At 37.6% G+C, this 16,830-nt stretch overlaps 1 protein-coding gene across 1 annotated transcript in view; it reads right to left on the reverse strand.

Moving 5' to 3' along the window:
- Positions 1–1,653: 1,653 nt before the first annotated feature.
- The window catches only part of LOC148939902 (heterogeneous nuclear ribonucleoprotein A1, A2/B1 homolog), a 38,917-nt gene continuing 23,740 nt past the window's right edge, over positions 1,654–16,830 (reverse strand). The window contains exon 4 of the mRNA XM_089105873.1: positions 1,654–1,891. Coding sequence (XP_088961999.1) covers positions 1,856–1,891 — 36 coding nt within the window. The 3' untranslated portion in view covers positions 1,654–1,855. The remainder of the gene's footprint in view (positions 1,892–16,830) is intronic.

Consider the following 16,830-nt stretch of genomic DNA (forward strand, 5'->3'; position numbering starts at 1 on the left):
CATCAATTTACATAGAACAAAGGTTTGACAGCATATTTCGTCTCCAGAAAAACATCCTCTAATCACTTGAAGAGCAAGACACTGGCAAGTTTGACACTGGAAGGGCAAGAGGGTCAAGCACAGCATAGGTAATCTCTTTAAATGAAAACTCAACGGTCGCATTTGTGTTATGGTTTGCAGCGACTCAAAGTTGTTCAGTTGACATGGAAGTGCCTTTATCTGAAACTGCAAACCAATTTTCTGATTAAAGCCATCGCCATTGATCTTCAATTGATTCCATTTTTCTTAAATTCTCATTCAGGTTACAGACCAAAAGTAAGATAGGTAGTTGGTCGAAGTTACATCTACTTTGGCTAAAACACTTTTCTGGGGAGAGGAGGTACATCGATGAAAGCAGAGTAAAATGGGACGGAACCCTTTTTTTAACCTCCTCACAAAGTTTCTTAACAAAATTATAGCACCGTCTTCTAAGTTCTTCCTTCTGTTCTCTATCAACTTGGGAGTTGTTAAGCATTCGACGAAAATTTGTCTCAAGATCAACATTTTTAAAAGTTTGCAAGTTCTCTTCTGTTAAAGCTATCTCAAGCAGTTCAGACACGGACATATTTTTTGGAACTTCCAAGTATTCTACGGAAAAGCGTTGCAGTAAATGCGTCGAAGTCTCTAAACAGCTTTGTAGAATCTGCTGAAGTTTGCTGAAACATCAAGTTCACGTGCATGAATTCTTTTATGATAGGTAAAAGAAAGGTCAGAGACAAGTAATTGATTTCATCTTCATACATCATAGCCAGTGTTTTGGCTGTAAAGCATCGTTCCGTCATGGCAGCTCGATTGAAATGAGATTTCAATTCTAACCATTGGTCTAGACTCCGCTTTATTGCAACACCACGGGAGAGCCATCGTGTACCTGATAACTGTTCTATATTTTTTGGCTCTTTATCTCCTACACTTATCATAGAATAGATTTTTTATATGCTTCTATTCTTAATGGACTGTTAGAAAACCAGTTGTATATTTCTCTGATCAGTAACTCTAGGTTTGTAAGCAGGACTTTTGATGCTGCTGAGACACAGGGATGAAGAGACTGGTATATACACTTCACTAATATTAAGCCAGGACTGCATGTTTTTAACTTGATGTAGACAGAAAAATGAGCCCCAAACATATTGCTTGCTCCGTCACTCCCAAGACCAATTAAGTTCTCCAGATTCAGTTTTAGTTTCTCTTCGATAAATGCTTTCACCCCCCTATACAAGTTTTCGGCTGTGGCACTGATTACTTTGATCATGCCCAAAAAACAGGTACTATCCTCTTTTTACAGCAACTAAAAAAACTAATGCAGACAGCCATATACTTTTTAGTCCCAACATCTGTTGAATCGTCCAGGATAAGAGAATACCTTCTGGCAGAACTGTCTTCAATAACCTCATCCAACAATGACGGCGCAATCACATGAATGATAAGGGTGGTGTATTTTGTTCGGTGAAGCCTCAATACTTCTGGTGGCTCATCAGTAGTTGTTGATGGCTGCCTTTTAATTATGCTGTTTATGAGCTCGCTAAGAGGATCCACTGTTCTGACTGAGGGATGGCATGCAATATGGCAGGCCAAAGACAGTTCATTTTTATTGACCGTCTCACTCAGGGCACTGACATGTCCGTCCAGTGTCTGTGAACTGTTACCTGGAAAAGTCTGCATGGATTTTAGTCTGTATTTCTGTGTCTTAGAATGCACACTTAGGTCAATTCAATGGGCTCGTATTTCCTTTTTGCATGCAATGCAGTATGCTTTGTTTTCATCCAATGAACACTGCCAGACCCAAGTAAATTCTTTCTCCCATTTTGGGTTGTACGTTTTAGAGTATTTTGTCCACTTTCCCATTGGTTTTGATCTGAAAAAAAAACATTGTAATTTAACAGCATAATTCTTTGTTTTTTACTCCATTGTTTACATTTTCTGATGCTCACTGTCTCGCATTTGCAGGTAATTCTCATTGAAGCTTATCCTTTAACCACATATTTCCTTGTTCTCGCTGTGGCATATCTTTCAGCCGCATATTTCTTTGATCTTCCCTTTTGTTTTTGAGTAGTTTTGATTCTTCTTGCTGCTTATCTTCGAACCGTATGTTTCTTGGTTCTTTATTTTTTTTTTTTTGATTCGTTGTAACTGTTGCTGACGGAAGTATTCTGACTGTATATATTTGTTCCTCATTATAGTTTATCATTATTTTAGACGAAAGCTTAAGAGGCTACCGCTTAAACTTCCGCTCTTTTATTATCATAGGCAGCGCGCTAGCGCTGCCTAAGTAAAGAACGATGTGGGCACAATGTGTTTTTTTTTGTTTTTTTCTCCATACCCGGGCACTTCGTATCGAAGGAGTCGTCGTAAAAACTTCGAAAAGGACTCATTCGACTGGAAATTGGAGTGGCTAGTGCCCTTTTTAATAGTCGAAAGTTATTGGAGGGCAACTGCCCCCACCCCCTACGCCCCTCATTCCCCCAAACACATCAAATCAAAATTTTTCGATAGCAATTTTGTTCAGCGTAGTTGATTTCCAGATAGAAAATATGTTTTTGAGGAGGACACTCCCCCAAAACCCTCAATGCAAGGGTTTTAAGTTATGCCCTGGGGGCATATAAGGTTTGTATAGAAGGCGTTGTCGTAGAAACTTCAAAACAGGCTCATTCGATTGGAAATTCAAAGGGCTAGTGCCCTTTTTAATAGTAGAAAGTGATTGGAGGGCAACTAGCCCCCCCACGCCCATCATTCCCCCAAACACATCCAATCAAAATTTTTAGATAGCCATTTTGTTCAGCATAGTTGTTTTCCAGACAGAAAATATATTTTTGAGAATCAAACTCACACCAAACCCTCATGGCAAGGATTTAAAGTAATGCCCTGGGGGCATTTAAGGTTTTTATAGAAGGCGTAGTCGTAGAAACTTCAAAACAGGCTAATTTGACTGGAAATTTAAAGGGCTAGTACCATTTTTAATAGCCGAAAGTGATTGGAGGGCAACTATCCCCCCCCCCACGCCCATCATTCCCCCAGACACATCCAATCAATATTTTGAGATAGCCATTTTGTTCAGCGTACTTGATTTCCAGATAAGAAAATATGTTTTTGAGGAGGACACTCCCCTAGAGCCATCAGGGCAAGGGTTTAAAGTTATGCCCTGGGGGCAAATAAGGTTTTTAAAGAAGGCGTTGTCGTAGAAACTTCAAAAAATGCTCATTCGATTGAAAATTCAAATGGCTAGTGCCCTTTTTAATAGTAGAAAGTGATTGGCTGGCAACTAGCCCCCCCCCCCCCCCCCGCCCTTAATTCCCCCCACCACTCCCAATCAAAATTTTGAGATAGCCCTTTTTTTCAGCGTATTTGATTTCCAGAGAGAAAATATATTTTTGAGGAGGACACTCCCCCACATCCCTCAGGGCAAGGGTTTAAAGTTATGCCCTGGGGGTATATAAGGTTTTTAAAGAAGGCGTTGTCGCAGAAACATAAATAAAAGCTCATTCGACTGGAATTCAAAGGGCTAGTGCCCTTTTTAATAGTCGAAAGGTATTGGAGGGCAACTAGCCCCCGCCCCCCCCCACACCCATCATTCCCCCAAACACATCCAATAAAAATTTTGAGATAGCCATTTTGTTCAGGGTAGTTGATTTCCAGATAAAAAACATATTTTTGAGGAGGACACTCCCCCACAACCCTCAGGGCAAGGATTATAAGTTATGCCCTGGGGGCATATAAGGTTTTTATTGAAATATTTGTCGTAGAAACTTGAAAAGGGGCTCATTAGATTTGAAACTCAAAGGACTAGTATCCTTTTTAAAAGTCAAAAGTGATTTGAGGGCAACTAACCCCCCTATCACGCCCACCTTTTCCCCAAACACATCCAATCAAAATTTTTAGATAGCTATTTGATTGAACATATTTGAAAGTTTTGGAAATTAGGTCTTTAAGGATGACAACCCCTCCCCCCCTCACAGCCATCAGGGCAAGGGTTGTAAGTTATGCCTGGAGCATATAAAGTTTTTATTGAAAGCGTTGTCGTAGAAACTTCAAAAGGGCTATTTCAATTGGAAATTGAAAGGGCTAGTGCCTTTTTTAATAGTTGAAAGTGATTGGATAGCGACTAACGCCCCTAAAATTTTGGGGCGTTAATTTTGGCGACTAACGCCATTAAAATTTTGAGATATCCATTTTGTTCAACGTAGTTGAAAGTTCTGGAAATTTTGTCTTTTAGGATTATAACCCCCTCAGAGCCCTCAGTGCAATGTGTGTTCTTTAGTTAGGCAGCGCGCTAGCGCTGCCTAAGTAAAGAACGATGTGGGCACAATGTGTTTTTTTTTTCTCCATACCCGGGCACTTCGTATCGAAGGATTTGTCGTAGAAACTTTGAAAAGGGCTCATTCGATTGAAAATTGTAGTGGCTAGTGCCCTTTTTAATAGTCGAAAGTTATTGGAGGGCAACTAGCCCCCCCCCCCCCCCATGCCCATCATTCTCCCAAACACATCCAATCGAAATTTTGAGATAGCCATTTTGTTCAGCGTAAATGATTTCCACATAGAAAATATCTTTTTAAGGAGGACACTCCCCCACAACCCTCAGGGCAAGGGTATAAAGATATGCCCTGGGGGTATATAAGGTTTTTATAGAAGGCGTTGTCGTAGAAACTTCAAAAAAGGCTCATTCGATTAGAAATTCAAAGGGCTAATGCCCTTTTTAATAGTCGAAAAGTGATTGGAGGGCAACAAGCCCCCCCCCCCCCGCGCCCATCATTCCCCCAACACATCCAATCAAAATTTTGAGATAGCCACTTTGTTCAGCGTAGTTGATTTCCAGATAGAAAATATGTTTTTGAGGAGGACACTCCCCTACAACCCTCGGGGCAAGGGTTTTAAGTTATGCCCTGGGGGCATATAAGGTTTTTATAGAAGGAGTTGTCGCAGAAACTTCAAAAAAGGCTCATTCAATGGAAAATTGAAGGGGCTAGTACCCTTTTTAATAGTTGAAAGTGATTGGAGGGTACCAGCCCCCTCTCACGCCCACCTTTTCCCCAAACACATCCAATCAAAATTTTGAGATAGCCATCTTGTTCAACATAGTTTAAAGTTCTGGGAATTAGGTCTTTGAGGATGATAGCCCCCTCACAGCCCTCAGGGCAAGGATTGTAAGTTATGCCCTGGGGTATATAAAGTTTCTATAGAAAGCGTTGCCGTAGAAACTTCATAAAGGGCTCATTCGATTAGTAATTGAAATGGTTTGTGCCCTTTTTAGCAGTCGAAAGTAATTGGAAGGCAAGTAACACCTTTTCCACGCCCACCATTTCCCCAAACACATCCAATCAAAAATTTGAGATAGACATTTTGTTCCATGCAGTTTAAAGTTCAGAAAATTATACGTTTGAGCAGGACACTCCCCTCACAGTCTTCAGAGGAAGGGTTATAAGTTATGCCCTGGGGGCATATAAGTTTTTATTGAAATCTTTGTCGTAGAAACTTAAAAAAGGGCTCATTCGATTGGAAATTCAAAGGTCTTGTGCCGTTTTTAACAGTCGAAAGTGATTTGAGGGCAACTAGCCCCCCTCTCTCGCCCACCTTTTCCTCAAACACATGCAATCAAAAATTTTAGATAGCCATTTTGTTCAGTGGTGTGGATTTCCAGATAGAAATAATGTTTTTGAGGAGGATACTCCTCCACAGCCCTCAGGGCAAGGGTTGTAAGTTATGCCCTGGGGGCATATAAGGTTTCTACTGAACGCTTCGTCGTAGAAACTTCAAAAAGGGCTCATTCGACATGAAATTGAAATGGCTAGTGCCCTTCTTAATAGTCCAAAGTGATTGGAAGGCAACTAACACCCCCTCCACGCCCACCATTTCCACAAACATATCCAATCAAAATTTTTAGATAGTCATTTTGTTCCAAGTAGTTTAAAGTTCAGGAAATTATACCTTTGAGAAGGACACTCCCCCCAAAGTCTTCAGGGCAAGGGTTATAAGTTATACCCTGGGGACATATAAGGTTTTTATTGAAATGTTTGTCGTAGAAACTTGAAAAGGGGCTCATTCGATTGGAAATTCAAAGGGCTAGTGCCCTTTTTAATAGTCAAAAGTGATTTGAAGGCAACTAACCCACCTCTCAAGCCCGTTCTTTCCCCAAACACATCCGATCAAATTTTTAGATAGCCATTTTAATCAACGCAGTTGAATGTTTTGGAAATTAGGTCTTTAAGGATGACAACCCATCCCCCCCCCCACAACTCTCAGGGCAAGGGTTTTAAGTTGTGCCTTGGGAGCATGTAAGGTTTTTATCAAAATTGATGTTGTAAAAACATCCAAAAGGGCTCATTCAATTGAAAATTGAAAGGACTATTGCCCTTTTAATAGTCGAAAGTGATTGAAAGGCAACTAACCCCCCTCTCACGCCCACCATTTCCCCAAACACATCCAAAATCAAAATAAAAATTTTGAAATATCCATTTTGTTCATCGTATTCGAAAGTTCTGGAAATTAGGTCTTTTAGGATGATAACCCCATCAGAGCTTTACGTGCAAGGGTTGTAAGTTATGCCCTGGGGGCATATAAGGTTTATATAGAAAGTTGTTGTAGAAATTTCAAAAGGGGCTCATTTGATTGGAAATTGAAATTGCCCTTTTTAATAGTCGAAAGTGAGTGGAGAGTAATTAACCCCTTTCTTACGCCCTCCATTTCCCAAACACATTCAATCAAAGTTTAGAGATAGCCATTTTGTTCAACGTAGTTGAAAGTTCTGGAAATTATGTATTTAAGGATAACAAACCCTCCTGATTTCCCAGGGCGAAGGTTGTAAGTTATGCCCTGGGGGCATATAAGATTTTTTATGATAGAGTTGTCGTAAAAACTTCAAAAGGGCCTCATTCAATTGGAAACTGAGAGGGCTAGTGCCCTTTTTAATAGTTGAAAGTGATTGGACGGTAACTAACCCCTCTCTCACGCCCACCCCCAAACACAACCAATCAAAATTTTCAGATAGCCATTTTGTTTAACGTAGTAGAAAGTTTTCGAAATTAGGTCTGTGAGGATGACAACCCCCCCCCCCCCCACCCCCCAGGGCAAGGGTTGTAAGTTATCCCCCGGGGGCATATAAGGTTTTTATTTAAAGCGTAGTCGTAGAAACTTAAAAAGGGCTCATTTGATTAGAAATTGCAAGGAAATTGCTAGTGCCTTTTTTAATAGTTGAAAGTGATTGGAGAAAGACCAACGCCCCTCTCACGCCCACCATTTTCCCAGACACATCCAATCAAAATTTTGAGATAGCCATTTTTTTTAACGTAGTTGAAAGTTCTGGAAATTAGGTCTTAGATGATGATAACCACCCTCACAGCCCTTAGGGTAAGAGTTATAATTTATGCCCTGGGAGCATATCAGGTGTTTATAGGAAGTGTTATCGTAGAAACTCAAACAGGGCTCATTTGATTGGAAATCGTAAGGCCTAGTGCCCTTTTTAATAGTCGAAAGTGATTGGAAGGCTTGACATTTTTATAGTACAAAAATGCCACAGAAATTAGAACTTACAATAAATAACCAAGTCAAACTCAAAAGGAACAGAAATTAGCACGAGTAGGGCTCAAAACCCCTGTGCCTTCCCAAGGCCAGAACTTATTTTGCCCTTTACTGAAAAAAATGCAAAAGAATGTGCATTGTAAGTTTAATATTCATACACTGATATTTAGTAATCAAAATGTTAATATTATTTAGTTTATTAAAGTTATATAAGTAAAAATATTTATATTTTTTTCAGTAAAGTGCAAATTATGTTCTGGCCTTCGAAAGGCGTAGGGGTTTTGAGCCCAACTTATGTTAATTTCTGCTCGTTTTGAGTTTGACTCGGTTATTTATTGTAATTTTTGTTCGTTTTGAGTTTCACTTATTTATCGATGCTGATTTGTGGTAGTTTCACGCCTGGTAGATTATTTGATTTTATTTTTGCTCATTTTTTGTTTAATAGAGTTCTTTACTTTTCTTTGAGAAACTTATTTTGTGGAAAAAGTTTTTTCCATTTATTAAAGAGCGGTGAATTAATTCTAATAAAAGAGCGGTGAATGTACTAATTTTAATATTTTCCCCGGATACCACCAACCCTATGAACAGCTCTTTGAACAGTTACAATTAAGCTAAATTACTTTATCCTAGTTTCTGTCTGACTCTAAGGTCCTTCTCCGTGATTAGATTTTTCCAACTAACAAAATACACCCTGTCTGCTTGGCTAATTTGGTTGTGATTCCGAAGACACTCAGAATGTAAAGTTCATTACATTTTGCGATAATTTTTCACTCTGATTTCTTGCGTCTAGCAGTCCGAAGCTGGAAGCGGAAGTGCATGCCACAGTTTATAGAATTATCCAGTAAGTTTATCGCAGATCATTTCTGGTCTTCATTCTCGGTACGAACAAAAAGCTCCTCCCACTTATTTCTACATTAGCGGGTTAGTCTGTTTCCGTCAATCAATGAGAAATGGTTACAAAGTGCATTATTCGTAATAGCGGGTTTCCACTTGTTTCGTGTCCAAGAGAAATCTGACTTGTCTACCCGTGAAAAGATCTAATGCCGCTTATGTTTATATCTGCAAAAACGTTCTCTGGAGCACTCGCACCTTGGTCCGGGTTTTTATAATGGGTGAGATAGGGTATGATCATACTGCTAATTCTATAAACTGTGGTGCATGCTCAGAAAAAAAAGTATCAGAGTATTATGCGTATACATTATGTTTATTGGGACGGTAGAGTAGACGTTCTACATACTTTTATTTTCAAGGAATGGTTATGAAGATATGGTTTGGGGTACCCACAAATTAGAAGGGGATAACCACAGTCAAGACACATTATATTTATATCGTGGTTCAAATCTACAAAGAAGGTAAGCTACAACGACCAAATAGGTAAAATTTTCAAACATTTTTTTTTTTTTGAGTTTCAAGCGAATTCAATTTATATCCCAAAAGTAGCGAGATTTAAAACATTATAGCCCAAAACCCGCCTTGCGGTTTTTAGTAACTTGTCCCGCGAAGGTGAAAATTTTATAGCCCAATTGGCGGGAAATTGCCCAACCTGGCAACACTGATCCGGACAAGTAGGATCATTAATCCAAGCGTGGGCACAAAAAGACCCCTCGGGGATTGCCGAACATAAATGCACTCTTTGTGGCTGTTTTCCCTCCAATTAATGTTAGCTAATAACAATTTTCTAAGAACGTGGAAACAGAATTGTTTATTTAATAAGATTATGGTAGAATCGTAACAAATAGTTGGGAAATTGAAAAACCATAAGCTTGGAAAGAAACTTGGCCCTTGTGCTTCTTCGGATACATCTAAAAGACCTGACTACGGGTATTCACTATTATAGTTTGCTTAAGCCATTGTCTAGTTTTGAATATTCTCTTAAAACACTTCAACAAGGATTCAATTTGTTAGAGAAATTTTCTAACTGTGTTGGCTAACAGCTTTGTTCGGACGGCGAAATATAATTGTTAGTAAAACTGTTAGCCAACAGTTTTTGTTTGGATGGTGGAAAAAAATCTTAGGTTGCTAAACTACTAAATCCGGGAATCCCATCTCCCTGCAGGAGAATTAAAATTCCATCATATTCCACCTAAGTTTTAGGTCGTTTATATGTTAAAATTTGATTCCATCTCAAGGTCTGAAATTACTCAGTAAATCCTTTTATTTGTTCCATTTTACAGTGATCATAATATTATAAGCGCTGGTTTAATATACAGAATAAAGGCTGGGTAAAACATTAAAATAATAATAGATCTAATTAATTTTTAATTTAGGTTTTAATAACCAACTTAAATGATGTTGCTAGTAACACAAAACACCAGTAGTCTTCTTTACTGAGACAAACTAGAAATTTCTTTCTTTAGTTTTCAATGCAATGTAATTTACATCTTGTAGCTCTTCTTTAGTTCTCGGAGCTACTGTCCTCGGAACTACTTGAGGGGATAGCATTTCTTTTTAAGCCTTCAGAACTATTTGAGATGGCAGACAGAGACCGTGATTGGTATAGTCAAAGAAGATATTATGTCGCTAAGTTTTGTATTTAGTGATCTCTGAAGATTTAAATCTCTTTTGAAAGGGTTTAAACATGCTCAACTGAAAACTATTTCAGCCTGAATGTTGAGTTAATTGAGTGGATCAGTATTTGATCAACCATTGGTCGATTGAAAATACGAGCTATAAAATGTGAAAAATTAATCATTGTGTAACAGTTTTTCGGTGATGAGCAATAAGTCCGTTTACACATAGTCTCCTAAACATAAAGTTCTTGTGAAGCACTGCGAAACTGAAAACTATTTAAGACTGAATGTTGAGTTAATGAAGTTAAGCAACTAATAAGCCATTAGTCATTTTAAAATGCCAGCTATAGAATGTGAAAAATCAATTACTGTCTAACAGTTTTTCAACGATGAGCAATAAAGCCGTTTACACCAATAGTCTCCTAACCATAAAGTTCTTGTGAAGCAATGCGAAATGGGAATCCAAAAGAAATTAAAGCGAAGTTGAATCTAGGAAAATCATTATAGCTTAAAAATGTCAAAAATAATCACTTCTACTGATTAGACTTTGAAAACATTTATATATAGTTTTCGAAACTGAAAGTTCTTGAGTAGCAACGCAAAATAGGTTTGCAAAACGAACTAAAGCAAACTTTTATCTAGGAATATCATTATTACTCATGGATGTCAAAATAAAGGCTTTTATTTATTCACCTAACCTTACGCTACGATTTTCTATCTCCTTAGCATTCCTATAATTTTTTTTAGTCGTTTTTTAGATGAGTGGATAACTGAAAAAGTTAGCGATAACAAAATCATAAGGTAGATTTGATTATTCGGAATACTACTATTACTACTACTAATAACAGCTCACTGCAGCATCGAGCCACCTGAGGCCAAAAAAGTTACGCACGTTCGTCCTCCATCCCAATCTATTCAAAGCCTCCCTCTTTACACCCTCCCAGGAAGTTCTCATTTTCTCTGAATATTTCTTTATGACATCCTCTCACCCCAGACGAGGACGACCTACTTTCCGTTTAGCCGAAAAGGACAATCTTCGGCAATTTGTCATCCTTCATCCACAAAACGTGCCCTACCCATCTCAACCTTTCTTTCATTATAGCCCTAGAAGGTGGGATTGAACCACATTTTTCGTACAATCTACTGTTTGAAATACGGTTAGTCAGCCGGGTACCCAGAACAATCCGTAGGCAATTTCTCTGGAAAACATCTAGTAAATCTTCATCCTCTTTTCGGAGCACCCAAGCTTCAGAGCCATACTTGACAACTGTCATCACTGCACCGTCCAATACTCTAATCTTGGTTTGCACACTTATCTTCCTATTCTTCCAAACTTTTTTCATCTGTGAAAAAACACCCTGAGCCTTGGCTATTCTACTTTTAACATCTTCACCGCTCCTACCGTCTTTACTAATAATACTACCAAGGTAAGTGTAGCTGTCCACTTGATCAATCTTTGCGTTACCCAACGTCACCTTTTCTTCTTCATTTATTCCTAGCCTTAGTGATTTCGTCTTCTTAATATTGATTTTAAAACTACTCTAGCACCCTGAAGTCGAAAAACCTCTAAAAGTTCGTTCATTTTGCTCACACTTTCATCTAGGATGCTTAAATTATCAACGTAATCTAAGCCCAGGAGAGTTTTTCCTCCCCATTTGATTCCGTGGTCTCCCATTGCTTTTCCTGTGCTCCTTAAGACAAAGTCCATCAAAATAATCCATATAAAGGGGGATAGAACACAACCCTGCTTAACTCCTGATTTAATAAAAAACCAGCTGCTACCCTCACTTCCTACCTTATCCGCAGCAGCGTTATTTTCGTACATAGCACTAATCACTTTTGTCTGGTATACCATACAAGGATAGGACCTTTGCTAAAGCTCTTCTATCAACAGAATCGAACACTTGCTCATAATCTATAAAACTTAGGACCAAAGGTGTTTGAAAACTAAAGCACTTCTCTATTATTAACCTAAGAGTGAAAATTTGGTCGACACATCCTCTACCTTTTCTAAAACCGCACTGTTTTTCTCTTAAAACTTTATCTACAACATCTCCCAGTCGAAAAAGTATCATATTACTAAGTAATTTGCTACCTACAGAGACCAGACTAATGCCTCGATAATTACGACACTCACTCTTATCACCTTTCTTATACTGTGGTTTAATTAAGGTTTTCCTAAAATCATTAGGTACATTCCGTTTTTCAAAAATTATATTCATAATCTTCAATAATTTATTTCTAACCTCAGAGCCCCCATATTTAAGAAACTCATTTACCAGACTATCAGCACCTGGAGCCTTATTATTTTTTAATCCTTTTAATACTGTCGCTAATTATTCCTCATAAAACAAATTAATGCTTCACAGCCAATGTATCACAATCTTTTTCATTTTCCTATATATCTTTTCCTGCAACTCTATCTCGGTTTAGCACATTCTCAAAATGTTCTGCCCAATTCTCTTTAACCCTTTCCTTATCACTAATTGTGGCCCCGTTCCTATCTTCAACTGGGACAAGTCCGGATTGACTACTCCCTCTGAATTTATTACAATGCCAGTACAATATTTTACTATTATGCCATCCAGCTGCATCTTTCACATCCTCCGTAATTTATCCATGGCCTGCACTTCACATCTCCTTAGTTCATATTTTAATGCTTTCTCCACCTTCCTTACATTCCTTTTGTTTTCATATGATCTATCAATCAGATAATTCTTGTACAAACCCCTTCCACTCTCTATTAAACATAAAGCTTTTTCACTAAAATATTCCTAGCTGTAGTCTTAACTTTCTTCCCTAAGACACCATCAGCAACTTCACAAATTGTTTTTCTAAAATTATTCAAACCATCTTCCACATTGTCCAGTTTTAAACTCTCAAATTGAGAATTCAACTGTCCCTGGAAAGTTTCTCTCAAATTCTCATCCTGGAGTCTACCAACATCATAATTTCCCGAGAGGTAATTATCCTTCCGAAATTTCAGCTTTAAATTAACCCTAAACACTACTAGATGCTAAACTTTACTTTTAAGATCAATAACAGCACTCCCATATACCCTAGTATCCTGTATTGATCCTGCAAGTCTTCGGTTTACTTTAATATAATCAATAAGGTTTGCTGTCTTACCATCACGTGAATACCATGTCAACTTATGGGCCATTTTATGACCAAACAAGATATTGGTTATAACTAGATTGTTATACCTATAAAACTGCAAAAGTCTGTAACCATCACTGTTTTCTTTTCCAACACGAAATTTACCTAGGCTAGGATACCATCTATCCCTATTTCTACCGACCTGGGCATTGAAATCTCCTAATAAAATGCCATATTTCTACCTGAGACCCTGTCTATTTGCTCCTGTAGCTGTAAGTAAAATTCATGAGTCACTACTATCTCCGTCAGTCGGTTTAACAGGGGCATATACTACTATAACTGATACCCTGAAATTTTTAATCATAAAATGAGCAATTAGTATTCTATTATTCATACCTTCCCAGCCTAGACAAGACTTAGCAGCTTCCTTATTCATCATGAGCCCTACTCCCTGTCTATGTATCCCATCCTTCCTGCCTGAGTAGACAAATTCTATATCAACTAATTTCATGCTTCCTGGCCCTGGGATATGAGTTTCTGAAACCCCTAAAAACTCCAGTTCGAATCGTCTGAATTCGTCAGTCATAATGTCGATAAGATAGTAATTTTTTAACGGTGTAACATTCCAAATTCCAATTTTCATGTTCTTTATATCATTGAAATTATTTTGGCCTCAGAAAAAGCGATGATCCCGGATACCTGTGCAGGAAGGGGATCACATATCTTCTCAAGTCTACACCGAAGCGCTTAAGCCGGCTTAGAACCGGACAGCAAGAAGTCTCTGGGATCTCCAGTATGAATGGAGGCTTTGTGCAATCCTGGGCCCATCTTGGTCAAAATCCTGCACAGACAGTCCCAAACCTATTGCCTCTGACTCATTATATATTCATGCCTAAAAATATCATGCTACTACGGGGAGGCAACCCATAGTAGATAAATTAGCTAGAAAGAAGTTTTTCCGCCCGAAAACACCCGTCAAAATAAATCAAGCCCAGAAGAATTATCCATTAATCAGAATCCCGTCCGAACGCTGTGTCGTTTACAAGGCTATAACTTCCTCGATGGGCGCCACTCCTCATGTAGGTATAGAGTTCACCGCAAGGTCCCCAGTCTTGTAGGTACCCTGAAAGGGTCGAGACAGCCCTTTGCAGAGGCCGTTGTCCAAGCATTGTCCCGTCTTTCAAGCATTAGTGTTTGCCCTTATACATATGTATGTTATTACTAAGTATTGGATATAAATTTATGTTTCTTAACTGTCCTTATCATTGGAATTTTCTGGTCTAGATTATGCTAAAACCATGGTAGGAATTTCTTCAAAACTTCTATTTATTTTGAAGGTCAGTTTTTACCAAAAGATAAAAGGAAAGACCCATGTGTATGAATTTTCTAGTCCCTTTATGCATAAAAAGATGCGTGATTTCGTAAGGACTACAATTGTTGGTACTTCTTCGACATACCCACTCTTTTTATATCTCAAACTCAAGACGCTTTGAACAAACCCGTTTTACGGGATGATTCTACACACTGCTGTAGATGCATAGCGTGGATTTAATTGCGTATACGATATTTAAAGTGTTTTTTTGGGGGGGGGGAGAGAGGTACCTAGGTTAGGTTAGGTTCCGTATTTAATATATGCTATGCTTTGCCCCCCCCCCCTTCCTCTTAATGCGCAAATATATAGCCCAAATTTGTTTTTTAACTATTATATATTCATCCTATTTTATTTTATTTCATTAGCATTAACCAAAGTAGCACTATATAAAAGAGTGGGTAGCATTAACCAAACTAGCACTATATAAAAGAGTGGGTATATCGAAGAAGTACCCAATTGTTTTTGTCACGAAAGAAGAATATTAAACCCAGGACTTAGTCAAGGCACTTAAAGTCATTTTACTGCTTACGAGTATCACATATTATAGCAATCTGGTAGGTATTTCTCTGAGAGCAAATAAAATTGATTGCAGGAATTCTTAGCAAGGCAGTATCTGAGATATTTTCTTTTGGAGGGGGAGAATTAAAAAAAAAATATCATTTTTTCATGGATTTATCATGCATTTTTTTTGTGTTTTTACAAACCTGACAAAAACTTGAGGGGGGGGGGGGTAAACCACCTCTGGATACTACCTTGCTTCTAAGAAAATGAATTTCAGCATTAAGTTTTATATATTCCACGCATTTAAAAAAGTATCAACTGTCTAACCTGAATGAGTTAATGAATTTATAGGGCTACCTTCAAAATTTCCCAAAAACTTAAATTTATTTTAGTTGTTTATGTATTTGAATTTCAGTTGATGCCTGCCCCCTCCCCTCCCTTCTTCAGTCCATTTTTTCAATCATATTTCAACGAGTAGGGTAAACCCAAAGAAAAATCGAGTTTCGAATTAGGTTTATACCGGCGCAGAGGATTTTTCTCAATAAAAATAACCTCATTTGGTAAAATTACCAATCACCTCTTATCCAAATCACCTCTGCCGCATCCTTTTATTTTTCCTCTGTCAGGGTACAACGCCTTTGCATAAAAAAATTTGCTCTAATATATTCATTTGAAAGCTTCAACCAATTCTTATTCCCTTCTAACTAGTTAAACTACATGTTGTTGATGACGACTAGTCACCTGTAATATATTGCTAAATGTTACAGACTACTGCTAAAATGTTCTAAATTCTTGCCGCTAGATTAAGTAATCTTTATGCTTTTAATTTTCAGGAAAAAATTCAGAATCGGTAACCTGGAAATTAATCGGCAAAGTAGCGGCCCATAACAGTGACATGAAAACACTGCCTCAATAAATACACGTCATTAATTTTAAAACCCGTCCATTTTCGAATCCATCCATTATCAAAATAGAACTGTATTCTTGTTGTGCGGGGACACTCTTCGCCCCTTAATCCAACAGTTTTTTAGTTACTAGTACATATATCAGTCAGGGGGATCTAAAGGTTCCCCCATCATAGAAATTTAAGTAGCTTTTGGCTTTTCAATTTATTCAGTATTTCATATTGTTTTTATCTTATAATTATTTCATTGTATACCTTATTGTATTTCTTGTATATAAAAAAACACATATAGCTTTATGTAAACGATACGTTTATTCACACAGAGCATTGAACATTAAGCATTGTTTTTTTGTGTCATATAACACGGTAATAATAATAAGCTAACGCTATTTACTATCGCTTCTCTTCTAGAATTTAGTTCTCAACAAATAAATTTTTTGCTCTAAAAACAAGGGATTTAACTTTTAACATCTAGCAATTCTAATACTAGCAAGGCAGAGTAGTGAGATCACAATAAAAATCAGTATCACAAGTAACATCTAAGAAAACAACAGAAAAACTGAAAGCCTACTAAAGCGAATTGGTCCGATATGTAGTTGTTTAACAATAATTATTTAAAAGATAGTAATTATTCGAGTAATTATTGTAAGTAACTATATAAGATATTATTAAGTTTTGAAATTCTAGTGCTAACCAATTCAAAATTGTTTTTATTTTGAATTATATAGAAAGTAGAAAATGAAAATGCTCCTCCTGATAGTAACCTGATAGAAAACCTATCATTTTTTAGGCTAACGTTATCTCTTATCGATTCTCTTGTAGAATTTAGTTCTCAACAAGTAAATTTTTTGCTCTAAAAACAAGAGATTTAACTATTAACTTTTAACATCTAGCAATTC

This window comes from Artemia sp. Qi Xiang Cuo, chromosome 20 (genome assembly GCF_049724085.1).
Source record: "Artemia sp. Qi Xiang Cuo chromosome 20, ASM4972408v1, whole genome shotgun sequence".
In the NCBI taxonomy this organism is placed as follows: Eukaryota; Metazoa; Arthropoda; class Branchiopoda; order Anostraca; family Artemiidae; genus Artemia; species Artemia sp. Qi Xiang Cuo.